This window comes from Petaurus breviceps, unplaced genomic scaffold (assembly GCF_028583685.1).
Source record: "Petaurus breviceps papuanus isolate PSGF00001 unplaced genomic scaffold, PetGlider_PUasm1.0 173, whole genome shotgun sequence".
Lineage (NCBI taxonomy): Eukaryota > Metazoa > Chordata > Mammalia > Diprotodontia > Petauridae > Petaurus > Petaurus breviceps.
In genome coordinates, this window is record NW_027185759.1 from 3,535,997 (window position 1) to 3,551,081 (window position 15,085).

Sequence of the window (15,085 nt, forward strand, 5' to 3'; positions counted from 1 at the left end):
CCATTCCAGCAGGCTTCTTTAGCAGCGCTGACCCACTCCTCCCTTCAATATCCTGCCAGAATGTCCATCACATTTATCAGTTCCAAGGCTGGCTCTGTGATTGGGAAGCCTAAGGAAGGCATGGAGGGAGGGGAAGCTGCAGGGGAGGAGGGGGGTGGGTGGGCTGAGCCTGCCTCTGCATTTGTTTTTCATGTGTTGCCTCTTGGCAGATTCTGGGGAGATCAGTGGGCACCTCCCTCTGGCTTGTCTGATGGCCCCCCCGTGTGGCATCTCCTCAAGGCTGTGGGTGCCATGCTGGGGCGCGGCCCCTGGCTTTCAGCCTCCCTCATGTCCCTTCTGGATTCAGGGAATCCATCGTGAAGCACAAAGGGCACATTGGTGTTCTTTTTTCTCCTTCCATCTCTGACTTGACTATTTCTGGCATCTTTTGAATCTCATTTTAAATCTGAATGTTCTCTGCTTCAGAGGCCTCTGTGTCCCTGGATGATAAGGCAGGTCTGTTGGCTGTCTTTGTCCATTCCTCTCCCCCTTCTTCCCCAGCTCCCGTGTGTGTGTGTGTGTGTGTGTGTGTGTGTGTGTGTGTGTGTGTGCATGTGAGCACGTGCACCTATCACTTGCCCACTTGCTGACTCAGGGATGCACAAATGTGTCTCCTCAGCATAGGCCTGGGATCTGTGGGAGAGATGGGCATTAACAGGCTGGCTCGGAGGTCGGCGGACACCTCATCGTTAGCATTGGCTGAGTCCATCACAGTCTCATTTGCTTATTGGGTGGGAATCAAAGCCTTTTCCAAGATGGTCACAATTCAAAGGGCCAGAGACCCCTATGTAAAAGTCCTGCTTTCTAAAGATGAGAGCCCGCCAGGAGATCAGCGTTTGAGAGTTAAAAAAAAGAAGAAAGTCATCTGATCTGGCTTTTTATTTCTTGTCCAATTTTCTTCAGGGAGAAAGCCAGTCTGTAAATTCCCTCATTTGTGTCCACCCCAATGTCCTGGTACAGTCACTAACTTTGGCAGCAGGAAATTGAGCTCAGGAGGAGAAGGTGTCCGGGGCAGGCTTGCTTTCCTTGCCCAAAGGTAGTCAGGAGGGTTACCTCTGGATGGAGGACACAGCTCCTTTGGGCTCCCCCCACTCCTGGGCATCCAGCAGCTAAATTCTCATCCACTGACATCCTGGGCCATTTCAGTCTAATCCATTCTAAGGGCTAGATAGCCTTTGGCAAAGGCTAACAGGGGAAAGAGAATATTTGTTGGCTTTTTATCAGTGAGCTGGGCTTCCCAGTTTGTCAACTGCTGATAAAAGTAGTCCTAAGCTCCTGCATGGGGCAGAGTCTGTGGGTTTAGTTCACCCTGGAAGTGGTAACTCGCCCAAGGATTCCTAGGCACGACATGGTAGGGCCTGGGTGGAGATGGGTTGTGCCCGATCTGTCATCATATACAGAGCAGAAGCCTGTTTCTATGTGCTTTTGTTGACCTCCTTGAGGGGAGGGACTATCTCCTCCCCCACCGAGCTCAGTGTCCCCGCCTGGCTCACACTAGATATATGCCCTTTGGTTGTTTCAGTGATCAGCATGGCATGGACCCTTTTGCTTAGGAGACTCTCTGTTTTCATTCATAGAGATCGGAGGGAATGGGGGTTCCAGGCTGTGTAACCTTGAGGCAGGGGGATGATGGGATACTAGGACCTGCATTCCATCCCCCTGTAGGAAGATTGCAGGGTCCAAGAAGCAGCCCCACATAGCCCATCCACAATGGTCACTGGCCCTTTGTGGATCACAGAGCAGCTTGCTCTCTGTCTCCCCAAGTCTACAGTATCTTCTACCTGAGTAAGGGAAAGCCACAGTCTGACTCTTCTTTTGTGTTGGGGGGCTGATTTTTTTTTCTCATTTCTACCTGCCCAAAGAGCAGTGCAAACAGTTGGAATGGGAGCCAACAGATGCAGCCCAGGTGGGGAGACCTGGACCTATCGACGTGCTGGGAGGAGGAAGTCTGCCCTAGCATTTCCAGCCAGCATGGGGCCACTGTCAGACAGGTGGTTTGTGAGCTCAGTGGAAAGTTTTCAGCATTCTGTAATATCCATGTGTGTGAGCTTCAAGGAGTCTGTCTGCCTCTGGGCTACGGCCCAGGAAAACCCCTCCTTAGTTTCATACAGTCCTCTGTAGGTCATGACGATTTTGTTCAAGCCAAAGATAGCTGTTTTGGTTCCTGTGTTTGGTGGTTTCAGAAATGCTTGCTGTGTTTGTTTGACTTGGTGGGGATGGAAATGACCTCACCCAAGGTGGAGGGGAGAGCTCTCTGGCTTTCTAAGTAACTCCTGTGTTTGCAGAGTGGGCTGCAGATAGGGCCACTGTCTGCGTGGTCACCTCCTGCGTTTGCAGAGTGGGCTGCAGATAGGGCCACTGTCTGTGTGGTCACCTCCTGCGTTTGCAGAGTGGGCTGCAGATCTGCCTCGGTCTGAGCCGCGTGGTGCCTGCTGGCGGCCAGCGTGGGGTGGGCCCTGCAGGCCATCAGCCTCCCTCTGTGTGACCTGGGACAGGCTGCTTAAGGCCCTCAGTGGTGTCAGTGAGCCTTGTTCTTCAAATTTTATGTATGGTTTTGTTGCTGTCTTTGGTTTTACCATCATTTATTTCTCTCCCTCCCAGAGACCATCCCTCCAAACATCATCCCTGGCCCATTGTCCCCACAGTGTGCTGACTTGGTGCTTGGCGTTGGGATGCCAAGGCTAAATAGAAGCACCCCTGCCTGCAGGGAATTTCCATTCAACAGCTTCATCCTCATTTCATCCTTCATGAGTGGCTATTCCCTGGCAGTCCACGGAGGGCTGACCAAAGGTCCAGAGTCAAAGGGGCCCTTTGAGGTTAGTCAGTCTGAACCTCCCCTTTTGCAGCTGAGTAAACTGAGGCCTAGAAAGGTGAAGCGCCTTCCTCACAGTCACATAGGCAGCAAGAAACAGAGCCTGAAGGTGACCCCAGTGACGGTAATTCCAAACCCAAAGGCCCGTCCGCCCCAGGGCTCACATGTGCTTGTTTTCCCCTGGACTTTGTGGAGGTTTTCATCAGTGTTGGTGCCTCATCCTGCCTTCTGTCCCCCACCAGGTGCCCACCTGTGTGGGGAAGTAAGTGTCCTGGTCATCGCCCAGTGGAATTGTAGCCCCTGAACTGCATTCCTGTTTCCTCTCTTCAGAAGGGGCATCTGGGTGGCATAATGGATAGGGTCAGAAAGAGTTGTCTGGCCTCAGACACGTAACAGCTGTGTGACTTCAACCCATTTGCCTCAGTTTCCTCATTTGTTAAATGAGCTGGAGAAGGAAATGGCAAGCCACTCCAGTATCTCTGCCAAGAAAACCCCCAATGGGGTCACAGAGAGCTGGATATAACTGAACAGCAACAATTTCTTGAGAAAGACACAGGACAGCTTAGCAGAGAAGAAGAAAGGAACATTCATGACAGCCTGGAGAATGAGAGCTGGCAGGCCAGGATCTGAGGGGGCCTCAAGATGGCCTGGGCTTCAGTCTCCCCTGTACCATCCTGTGAGGCTTAGCATTGAATCTGCTCCTTGCTTCCTGTACTCTGTGGGGGTGAGAGTGAGAGCAGAGGTGCCCCAGACCCCCAGACTGTCTGTCCAGTGCATGATCTCTCCTTCTGCAGCTGTGCTCTGCCTTTGCTTGCATATTCTGGGCTGGAGCCCTGCCAAGTGCCATAAATTCCAGCCTCATCATCCCTGGGTGTGGAATAGTGCCCCCTTCAAGAAGCTCCTGCCTATCATCCCTGTCAGGAGTGAGAGGCACAGCTCAGCCTGGCTCTTCAATGACTCTGTTTGTCACACATCATGCCAAGTTCCTTCCCAGTCTTGGCGTCCAGTGATGGCGAATATCTCCGTGTTGAATTGGTAATCACAAGATTGGGCTGGGACAGACAGGGCGGTAAGTGAGTGAGATGTCTGATTGTGTGACATTTGTGGTGAAACTTCCTTCCCCTATGTATTCTGTAAAGAATCAGAGTGGCCTCTGAAGGACCGATGCTCAGTGAGTTGTCAGATAGTCAGGAAGAGGGACAATTGCATCTCCTGTGGCCTCGGAAATCCCCTCACAAATGATCCGAGTGTGAGTCAGGAAGGAATCTAGTGTTCCTAATGCAAGGACACAAGTCAACATGAAACTATTGGGTGTCACCATAGTGTAGTAAAATGCAACCCAGGACCGGTACTTGACCATATAAGGGTAGACCTTATTTTAAAATAGTAGATTATGTGAAAAAGGATACAGTATGATATGGTTCTCCCTCCTGTACCCCACCTACCACTTGCTGTGTGACTTTGGGCAAAGTGGTAACCTCTCCGATCCCCAGCAAATCCCTTAGATTATAAATTGCAGAATAGGAGCTAATTTTCATTGGTCACAGGATTATTTCTGTTGGAATTCCCCATACCAATGAAATTGTATGTCTACTCCAAAAAACAACCCAAACGCCTCAGCCATAAGGGGGAAGCTGTGGTGGGAGTGAGCTTGAACCGCCCAGCCAGAAGGAGGACATGGAGGGAGGCTTGGGAAGTGGACACAAGAGTGCCACATGGACACTGAAACGATGGGAAGCAGTGATAACTCTCTGAGCATCGATTAGGAACTTTACTCTGTTAAACTCACAGCAAGTAAGCTTTGCTTTTCCTTTCTTGATAATTTCATCATTAAAAAAGTGGAGGAAGGAGTGATGGGGACTGCTCTTTGGGTCCTCATTTGGATGAATAAGGAGACATTGGTGAACAAAGTAGAAATGACAGGAACCTTCAGCAGGACAGTCTTGGTGTGGAAGAATGGTGAAGAGACCTGTTTGGGGGGAGTCCAGCATGACATCTAGAGAGCAGATTTTATTTTATGTCTTGTTTGTTTTTCAGAGGGGGAGGGCAGGGCAATTGGGGTTAAGTGACTTGCCCAAGGTCACAGGCTAGTTTTTTTGTGTTGTGTCTCAGCCTGGATATGACCTCAGGTCCTCCTGAGTCCAGGGCCAGTGCTGTATTCATTGCACCACCTAGCCGCCCCTAGAGAGCATTTTAAAGACAAAGGAAACAGGTTGCCATGCTCTAAGGTTTTAGGGGCAGAATGCAGCTCAAGAGAATTGAAATTTTCATGTTAGAAATAGAAATTATTCTTAAGAAGAAGGGTGGGGGCAGACCAGTGTGGCTGCCCTAGGAACTCACTGACCAATTCAAATGAAAGAAAGATGTGTGAAGAGGATGGAGCAAGGGTGGGGAGCTGCCAGGGAGACCCAGAGGAAGGCTTCATCCCATTAGAAGGAGCCGTCGGCCCTGCTGTGCTCAGATGGTACCATAGTTGGCATCTTTATAAAATCTGTGAGTTTGATGAAACTGGAAAGGGCATGGAGTTGTCATGGCAGATTGTAGAGCTGGAACTGGAAAGATCTCATCAGACGGTGTTGATGCACCAGATCTTATAAGGTGAAAATTAACAGGGATACATTTAAAATCCTGTGTTTGGGTTAAAACAAATCAACTGCACACATGCAAAATGAGAATTCATCACGAATATGTAGGAGTTCACATGGAAAAAAAAAGAAGAGCTGGGGGTTGCAGTGGCCTGGGAGTGGACCAGTGTGACTAAAGTGGAGATCACGGGAAGGGGAAGGACATGGAATAAGAAGGGGAAGAGAGGGAATGTAAGGCTGTGGATTTTGTAATTTTGTCCTAGAGGCAATAGGAAGTCTTAAGATTTTAAATGAGAGAGACATGATTGGCCTTTTTTTGTCAGAATTATGAATTTGGCAGTTGTGTCCAGAACAGTTTGGAAAGGGGAAGAGATTAGAAGCAGTGAGACCAATTGGGAGGCTGTTATAGAAGGCAGAGGATGTGGGAATGGGGAAAGGGGAACACAGCGGAAAGGTCCAGGGGCAGCAAGTGGCCTGACATGGGAGGAGTAAGGGGGAGAGAAGGTTCCATGATGGATTGCTTTCAGGTGGCCTCCAAACCTAGGAGTGCCCTCAACACAAGCAGGGGAGCTGAGAAGAGGACCCTGAGGGACCGACCAGCCCTTACTCTTCAGACTCCCTTCAGGGTCTGGGAGACTTTGGAACCTCTAAGTATTGAATGGAGAGTTAGGTAATCATCTGGGCAAATCCCCTCATTTTATAAATGAGGAACCCTCCCCTCCAATGATGTGCTTTGCCCCAGGTCACATGGAGTCTTTTGATTCCAGATCCACTGCTGGTCCCAATGTTGTTGCTTAATTACAGTCTGATATAGGCTATACATGCAAATCATGGTAAACCTATTCCCACGTGTTGTGAAAGAAGAATCAGAACAAAAGTGAAAAGAAAAAATAAAAGGCAAAGAAAAAAAAACAAAAACAAAAGCCAAGTGAAAATGGTGTGCTTTGGTCTGTATTCACACGCCACAGATCTGGCTCTGCATGTGGAAGGCATGTTCCATCACACGTCTTTTGGAATTGTCTTGGATCATTGTGTTGCTGAGAAGAGCTGAGTCTGTCAAGGTTGGTCATCACACCTTGTGGGTACAGGGCTCTCCAGGTTCTGCTCACTTCACTCAGCATCAGTTCATAGAAGTCTTTCCAGGTTTTTCTGAAGCTGCCTGCTCATCATTTCTTATGGAAAAACAGTCTTCCATTACTTTCATGTGCCACAGCCATTTCCCAGTGGATGGGTATCCCCTCCATTTCCACTTCTTTGTCACCACAAAAAAATCTGCTATTAATATTCTTGTGCACGTGGGACCTTTCCCATTTTTGTGATCAAGGAGCTCATTTACATTCTCAGGGGGAAGACAACAGGTAAGGAACGACCCCGGGATTCAGCACTGTGAGAGATGGCTGAATTCAGCCTCTGACTCTCACTAGCTAGATGGTTATGGGTTACCTGCTTAGAGCCTCAGTTTCCTTATCTGTAAAATGGACATGGCAGTCCTCTCACTATCGAACTCAGGGTGAGATAAGTGACAGTAAACCTTGGAGAGCCCTGACCTGTTGGTACGAATGCCAACCTTGGGTGCCATCCTGGCTCCCTCCAGCTTTGTTAGAGGTGGTGGTAGGGCTGTCATCCGATGAGTGATTTCCAGCAAGAAGCAGCTTCTATATGACAGAGCTGGAAGGCTTCTCTTACCACCCTGCTGCCCAGTGCCTGATGCTGTCCTTGCAGAAGCTCAGAAAGCTGGCCCTGGCAGTGGCTGCAGAGTGTCCTTTGTCTTTCCATTACTCCTCATGTCCCCAGTCAGTTAGCTCACACGTTTCTGCAGGCAGGAAGGGACTTGTTGCTTATACCAGGTCAGGAGATGCTCCTGCCTCTCTCTGGCAGGACCCTGATCTGACAGCAAAGTCAAATTGGGTGTGAAGCAACCCCCATCTTGGCTCAACCTGAGCCCAGCTCTAAAGTCCAAGTCTGGGCTGCTTGTCAGGAGGCAGCCTCCTCCTTCATGAATGGGAGGCAGGAAGATAACAAAAGCCTTGGGTGGGCTGGTGATGGAGGTGCCCTGCCTCTCCAGACCTCCTTGTTGGCTTACCCGGGCCATTCCTGAGGGACACTGCCGAGGGCTTTAGTCAGATGCAGAGAGCCAGAATGTACATTTTAGCCATTGGCCTGTCTGCATGCCATGATTGCACAACACTTTTCCAAAGGAAATACGTTTGCCCAACCTCCAAGCCCAACTGGTGTTCTCCATAGACCTGAGCCTGGGTCTTGGGAAATGATAAGTGCCTACTGTGCCCAACACTGTGCCGAGTTCTGGGAATACAAAGAAAGGCCAAAGATCGGCTCTTGCCTCTAGTTTGCCGATGGCAAAACAAACAGATCTGAGGAGGTAACTACTGGTACCAGATCACGGAATTGCTTGTTGGCAGAGAAGGTATTCAGCATCTTTGGGGTGTTGGGGAGGGGCAGCTAGGTGGTGCAGTGGACCTGAGATCAAATTCAACCTCAGATGCTTGTTAGCAGTGCGACCCTGGACAAGTCACTGAACTCTGCCTACCTCAGTTTCCTTAACCATAACCCCCCCCCCCCAGGGTTGTTGTGAGGTGATGAGAGTACTTAATACTTATGAGAAATAGCAAGCCAGATGATTTCAGAAAACAAAACAAAACAAAACCAAACCTGGAAAGACCTACATGAACTAATGCATAAAGAAGTGGGCAGAAGCAGAGGAGTGTTTTTCACAGTAACAGCAATATTGTTTGATGAAGAACTGTGACTGACTTAGTCAGTCACACTTTTCAGCAATGCAATGATCCAGGACAGTCCCAAAGGACTGATGATGAGGCATTCTGTGCACCCTTACAACAATGCCCAAGGGGATCTGTGGCCAGTGTCGCAGAGCAAGTGACTCATTTCATTGGCCTGCCATCTTACTGGAAGTGTTAGGGTTGGTGCTCAAGTGGCCCCTGGTCAGTGACGATGGGGAAGGGAACAGGAAGCCTGAGGGTCAAGGTAAACTGGGGCTCTGGGCTGCCTCTGGCAGTCTTGGCTATGGAGTGGTCAGCATACAGATAGGAGAAAGGCTCCAACATCTGGTGGGAACTGGGGAGAGGAAAAGCTGTTAAGACTTGGTCCTTTCTGGGCCCTCCGTTCACCCCGCGGAATCTCGGCTGCTTTTCCCATCCTTTTATTCATTGCAATTTCTACCCCCAGACTATGATGCCCAAGTCCAAGTCCGAGTCCAAGAATGGACAATAGGCAGTGTTCATCCATGGGATTCTCCTGAGCAGCTAGTTAGGCTAAACTGTCTTTGGAGCAGCCACAGGGCTCCCTGAGCAGGTTCTATGATCTTTGGAGGCATGGTGCCACCTGGGCCAAGTCATCCTCTAAGAGCACCTGGAGGATCTCGCCACCTGTAGTGAAAGCCTCTTGTGCTTGAGCTCCAAGCTGGATCTCCTCCACGGCATGAGTGCCCACCTTTGGAGAGCATATGGCTCCTGTGCCAGGCCTCAGCTGACACTGAGTGGAGGCTACCCATTGTTAGGGACTTCGCAGAATTGTGCAGAGGAGACCTTGTTAGAGGGGGCAGCCTTTTAGGGGGAGGAGGAGGAGGAGGAGGAGGAAGAAGGAGAGGGGGAGGAGGAGGGGGAAGAGGAGGAGGGGAAGAGGGGAAGGAGGGGGAGGAGGAAGGGTTAGTAATTGTTGATCTTTTGGCCATGCATTTTTGGTTATAATAATGTTGGAGACTCCCCCCTCCCTCTTCTTATCTTCTTCCTCTTCCTGATACTCAGTGACACCCTCCCCCTGCCCCAGCCTCATGGTGGTGTCACCTCCAGCATAGATGGACCTTCTCTGTGTACAGTTCACTCAGTCCATCTACTTTTCCCATCATTGTTCCATTCAATGTTACTTCTGCCTCCCGTATAAGCCCGTCTGGACCTATAGTGTGTGACTCCGCGTGGAATGGCTTCACTCTTGATGGTAAAGAGGTTGTTTTTGACAGTCTTGAGATGCACTTCCCATCCTTCACCAGTCTTTGTCCTTCCAGTCTCACCCTTAAGAGTCCTTGTGATAACTTTGCTCGATTAGGTCTCTCTCCAAACTTTCGGTAAACTGTATTGACACTGCAGCTTCTCTTGGCTTTAGGTGGTGATGCTGTGCATAACATTCCACCCTCATTCTCCAGAAGAATTGGCAATGAGTTTATATTCTACAAAGTTATTGCCCTTTGCTGTCATTCGGCAGCGAAGACAGTTTGCTGAGTAAAGCAGCTTCTGACTGTTTGGATAAACTCCTTAGTGTCATTGATGAACAGCTAAATTTCTGTATGAAATTATGGTAATCAATGTCAATGTCCTTTCCTCCATCTCTGTCCCATTTATCAGCATCAATGACTTGGTTAAACAGGTTGGGTTGGGTTGGTTGAGGATACACCCTCTATACCTTTTAAAACAAATTCCTTCTAGCTTTTATTAACTTCTGCCTTTATTCTACCAATTGTATGTGAATACATACACATATAGAAACACAAATGTATGTCTATATGTTTATGTACACTTGTCTGTATATACGCACACCAACATATGTGTAGCTGTGTGCATGTATTTGTATACACATATGTGGATGCATGTGTATATGTGTGCATACATATAACCCATATGTATTATTTGTGTAGGTGTATGCCTATATTTGTATATACATATGTATATGTGTATGTAAGTATACACACATGGCTGATCCAGGAATGACTTCTACTTTGACAATAAGTAACTTCCTGTCTATTAAAATATGTCCCTTTCTTTGTGATAGTATTCAATAGTTCCCGTGGTCACTGCCCACTGATTCTTTCCTTTGAAGAAAATAGAGGAGGAGGGAAGCCATTCACTTCCAGAGACATCCCAGGCTCCTTTGGGTGCTTCTAAGTATTAGACAGTTTTCTATCTTATACATGAATAAGCTGTAAATCTTTTGTGGTGGTTCTTTGGCACAAATTTATCATAAGCCCTGCCATAGATGACCAAATGTCCTATGAAATGATTTTTCTTATTGCCTTTGGCACAGTGGATAGAGCTCTGAATTTGGAGTCTTAGGACCTGGGTTCCAATTCCCACTCTGATTGGTTCTACCTGTGTGGCCTTGGGCAGGTCCCTCAACTCCTTGGAATCTTAGATTCCTGATTTTTAACACTGGGCATTGGGTGAGGGGCTTAGTGGGTTGCTTCCAGCTGCCATATGTGATCTTATGAATGCCTCCATTTGCTTCTCTGAAGGGCCATCCTTGCTTTTAGCCGCCTCCTTTCTGTCCTCTGGATTCTTTGTCATGAGAATGTCCAGACTGGTTCACTCCATCCCCCAACTCTTGCACCTGTGGAGGTCAGTGGGAGGCCCTCCACTTATGTTCTGCTGATCATGTGAATGAAAATTCAAGGAAGCATCAGAGAAAGCGAAGTTTTTCTTTTGCATTTGGAAGCACAGTGGCTTCAGAACATGGCGCTGGTGCCTTTCCAGGCTGTTTCCTAGAGCATCGCCCGGTGCTTCATTAACTGCTGGGCCCCTACTGTGGGCAAAAGCAAAGGTTGAGGAGCCACCCTCCCCCTCCGCCATGCTTGAGCAGACATGCACAGGTGCCTCTTTCCATGGCGACTCACCCTCCTCACCCTCCCCATCAATTAGCTGGCAGCTGACATGTGTGTATTTGAAGGTCAGCCATTTCCTATCCTAATATTACACTATTCTCTGAGTTTATTAGCTTCCTCCCACCTGCGGCTTCACGCCATCTGGAGCTCGCTTGCACACACACACACACACACACACACACACACACATGACAGAGGAAGATTAGAGGGAAGAGACAGCGGGTTTATTCTTTTCTTGCTGCTGGTGTCGGGGAGGGAGAAATCAACAATGATCTGATGTTGAATTTATCACCCAGGAGGGATAACACCGGGGGGGGGGGGGGGGGGGGGGGTTGAGCACCGAGCCTCTGGAGGCTTCCCCTTCTGGGACAGAGGAGACTTGTTTTTTTTCTGCCTGAAAGAATAGGTGTGTCTCCAGGCTGAGCTTTCAGGGATCATGCCTGTCCTTTGGGGGGAGGCAGGGGGCGGGCAGGGGCTGCAGGAGTTTTCTCTTCTCTGATGGTTTCCTGTTAATCTTCTCCAATGCAAGCATCTTGGGAGGGGAGCCCAGAGACATCCCCTACCCACCCCTACTCTTCTGCCTTTTAATCCTTTTGAAATCCCTTTTTGATTCAGGGTAAAATTTTTACAGGGTTAAGGAAGATTCACAGTAGGATCACTTGTGGCTTCCGGGAGCCCCGTTATATCCTCAGATGTGGCACATTAAGTGAACTGAGATCAGAATGACATTGGGAGTCTATAGGGTGGGCAGGTGCTGAAGTTACATAGTCCCCCCCGTTTGTGGCTTTCTTACCCTAGTGAAATAACGAGAGAATTCATCACCAGAAAATGTCGCCCAATAGATTTTTAACATTTCCTTAATCCTGGCAATTTAAATGTGCCATGTGTTGGAGATTTTTCCTCCCCAGTTTCCAGAAGCACACATTGTCTGCTTTGTGCCTACAATGGTTTTTTCATCTCTGAAGAGTTAGATGCATGTTTATTAATTTTGTGAAGCCTGGTCATTTGTAGGTCACTTTGTCAAGGAAAATCTTTAACTATGAACATAGAGCTGCCAGATTAGGAGCATTTATCATGCTGTCAGCCCAAAAGTCCCCAGAGGCAGGGTAGGGCAGCGGGTAGAGCTCTGGGTTGGACATCAGGGCAGCCTGAGTTCAAACCTGGCCTCTGATGCTTAATGAGTGGTTCTGCTTTGGGCAAGTTGCTTACTCTCTGCGACTCAAGCGACTCCCTGGAACTTACTGATTACGTCAGAGAAAGGCTCTCACTTCTCTCTTTAGAGGGAGTTTCCACACTGAGAGTTCTGCATACTGAAGGATTCCTGTCCCCTGCGTGTTCACAGTTTCAGAGCCCTCTGCTCCTTCCTCATTCTGGGAACTGTACATTTTATTAGAGCTCAAATGACATGGTTTAGTGGTTGGTTGTTTGGACCAAAATGACATCACTCTGTGGGGCAGGGTACAGTGTGTTCGGCTGTGACTGATCAGACCAAGAGGCGCTTGGAAGGCCCTGCCACAGTCAGGAATAAATAGTCCACATAGCATTAAGTTTGCTTGGAAACAAGACATAGTTTAGTAGAACTCTCCAAAAAGATGAATGAGACAGGCACCGTGGAGTCCACGGATCAGGTCCCTGGCGCCATCATAGCTGAATCGCTTCTTCGCCTACTGTTTGGGTTTCTTATAGCTTTCCTGACAACATTGCCAGGGTGGTCAAGCTCAGACGTCCAATGACATGGCTTATTGGGGTCTATGTTGTCTTGGAGTCCAGATCCCGTGAGCCTCCCTAAAAGCCATGTCCTTCACCCACTCTCCTGTCATGCAGCCCTGCAGCTTGTCTTCTTGGTCTCCTCCCTTTGACCCCAACCCTGTAGGCAATTGCTAGAGGAGAATTTCTTCACTCGTTTTTAATGTTGTGACCCCCTTGGGTGGTTGGTGAAGTCTATAAACTTCTATAATATATAGCTTCTGGACATGTGAACTAAAATACATAGGATTTTGAAGACTGATTGTTACAGATGTGTCTTTCCCTCTGAGTTCACGAATCTCCTGAAATCTAACCCCACACTTCAGGCTAAGGAACTCAGAGCTAGGACCTGGCCTGTCCAAGGTGACACTGTGTGATAGGAACTCACATCTCTCTGCCCCTAAACCAGTCTTCATTCCCATGGTGCTCTCTGTGGCTCATAGAGGTGCCCAAAAGCATCTGGTCTCAGGGCTCTCTATAAAGGGACAGCTTTATACTTGTAACAGACCTGAACCCTCTTGATCCAAAATCGGCCCATTTCTAAACAGGGGCCTCTACCCCCATATGATGTTGGTGAGTTTTAGGTCTGAGCTCAGAATGTGGGTCTGAGAAGGACAGAATAGAGAAGGGGAAGGTGGCTGATCTTCCTGGCACAGAGGTAGTGGGAAGGGTGTGGGACACACGCAGGTGAATATTTACTCTTCCCCTCTGCTTTAGAACTCCCTGGGTCTGGCTGCTCACCAGCTGCTTCCACCAGAGGCCGTGTGGTCTCTCGGCAATATACCCTGTGGACTTGATTTCCCTTTTGGTTCCTTTAAGCCTGAGTGACAGCCTGAACCAGCTTTCCTAAATGATCACCATCAGTGCTCTATGGCCTTTATTTTTATGTGTACTAATAGCTTTTTTCCTTCTTTGAAAATGTCCCTGCTTTCCAGACGCAGTTCTTTATAACTTAAAACACACACACATACACAGGCACACACCACATACACAGGCACACCCACACCCCAGTAAAAAAGCCGCCATGACTGGTCAAATTTTCTGACCTGCACGCGCACACGACCCTGTGAATCTCAATAGGAAAATGCTCTTTGGAAGCCCCTTACCCTTCATCATTGTCAAGGTCTTTCTGGCCTCTCTCCCAGACTACTGTTAGAATCAATAGGTCAGGGGTGGTCCAGCAGGTGGGTCCTGTGCTGAAGGGACATTCAAGAATCCCTGTGCTGGACTCACTGAGTCTAAGGAAGGATCTGATGCCCTCAGTGACAGTGATGCCTGCGCCAGTTGGATGTCCAGAGCTCACGTCACAGGGACGCTAAAGCTGGCCTGGGAGGGTGGAGATGCAGGGCTGTAAGGGACTGATGGCCCCTCACCAGCACTGTGAAGCAAGCTCCATGGGGCACAGATGTTCCCAAGGCATTCTGCCTGTTTATCCAGCGCTACTCAGGGCTTGGCCAAGATTTTTCTTTGCCCCATCATAGGCTAGAAGGAGGGTAGGTGACTATCCCAGTCCTGGCCCCATTCGGGCCACTACATGACCAGAGCAGGTCCTGCTTTACTCATCTGCAAAACAACCAGTGGACCTGGATGTTCTCTGAAGTGCTCCCGCTCAGGATCCGGCGGTTCCATGGCCCACTGCCTTTGAAGGTCTGGGGAAGCCTGGCTCCTCCCCCATGAGCCTCTCCCTTCTCCCATGTCCTTGGCCCTTCTACCTCTGCCTGCACCATCACTGCCTAGCTCAGAAGTGTTTGTGTGTGTTTGATTATGGATGCGTCATCTCCTTCTGTAGAGAACTCGGTGCCATTGGCTTCCCTTTTATTTTTTATCAATGGTGTCAATCATTGCAATGTCCAGCACATAATAGGTGATTGATACAGACTTGTAGATTGATCTCCCCAATGAGATGCTGTATTCTGTGCTTCCCCACAGCCCCCTGGTAGGAGATACAGCACTACAACAGCAGAAAAATGTCTCTGCCTCAGCTACCTTAGAAATATCGCAAAGGGGTTAAATTAGGTGACCTGAGGTCCCTTCTTCCTCCAAGTCCTTTGACCTGTGACTTTTGACCTGTGATGCGCCCCTGAGAAGGATGCTGTAGATACTTGGTAGGAACTCAGCGAATGATTTGTTGGTTGGTGAGAACTCTGTTCAGGCTGTAATGAGGGCAGGGTAGCAGGTTGTAGCCTGTAGCATCCTGGAATGAATTCCTCTCCCCGTGGCCCCCGCCACAGCCCCCACCACGGCAGCCTGGAGTGGGGCCCAGCATCTCTGCACTCC

General features: G+C 48.9%; 1 protein-coding gene across 2 annotated transcripts in view; it reads left to right on the forward strand.

Annotated features, from left to right (window-relative positions):
• The window catches only part of MB21D2 (Mab-21 domain containing 2), a 116,837-nt gene that overhangs the window by 38,671 nt on the left and 63,081 nt on the right, over window positions 1-15,085 (forward strand). Inside the window, exon 1 of one of the 2 annotated variants that reach the window (XM_069083297.1) lies at window positions 2,414-3,920. The exons of the other annotated variant lie outside the window; for it this stretch is intronic. Within the exon in view, the coding sequence (XP_068939398.1) occupies window positions 3,827-3,920 (94 nt within the window). The 5' untranslated portion in view covers window positions 2,414-3,826. Of the gene's footprint in view, window positions 1-2,413; window positions 3,921-15,085 lie in introns of those variants that run through there. 2 annotated transcript variants of the gene reach the window in all.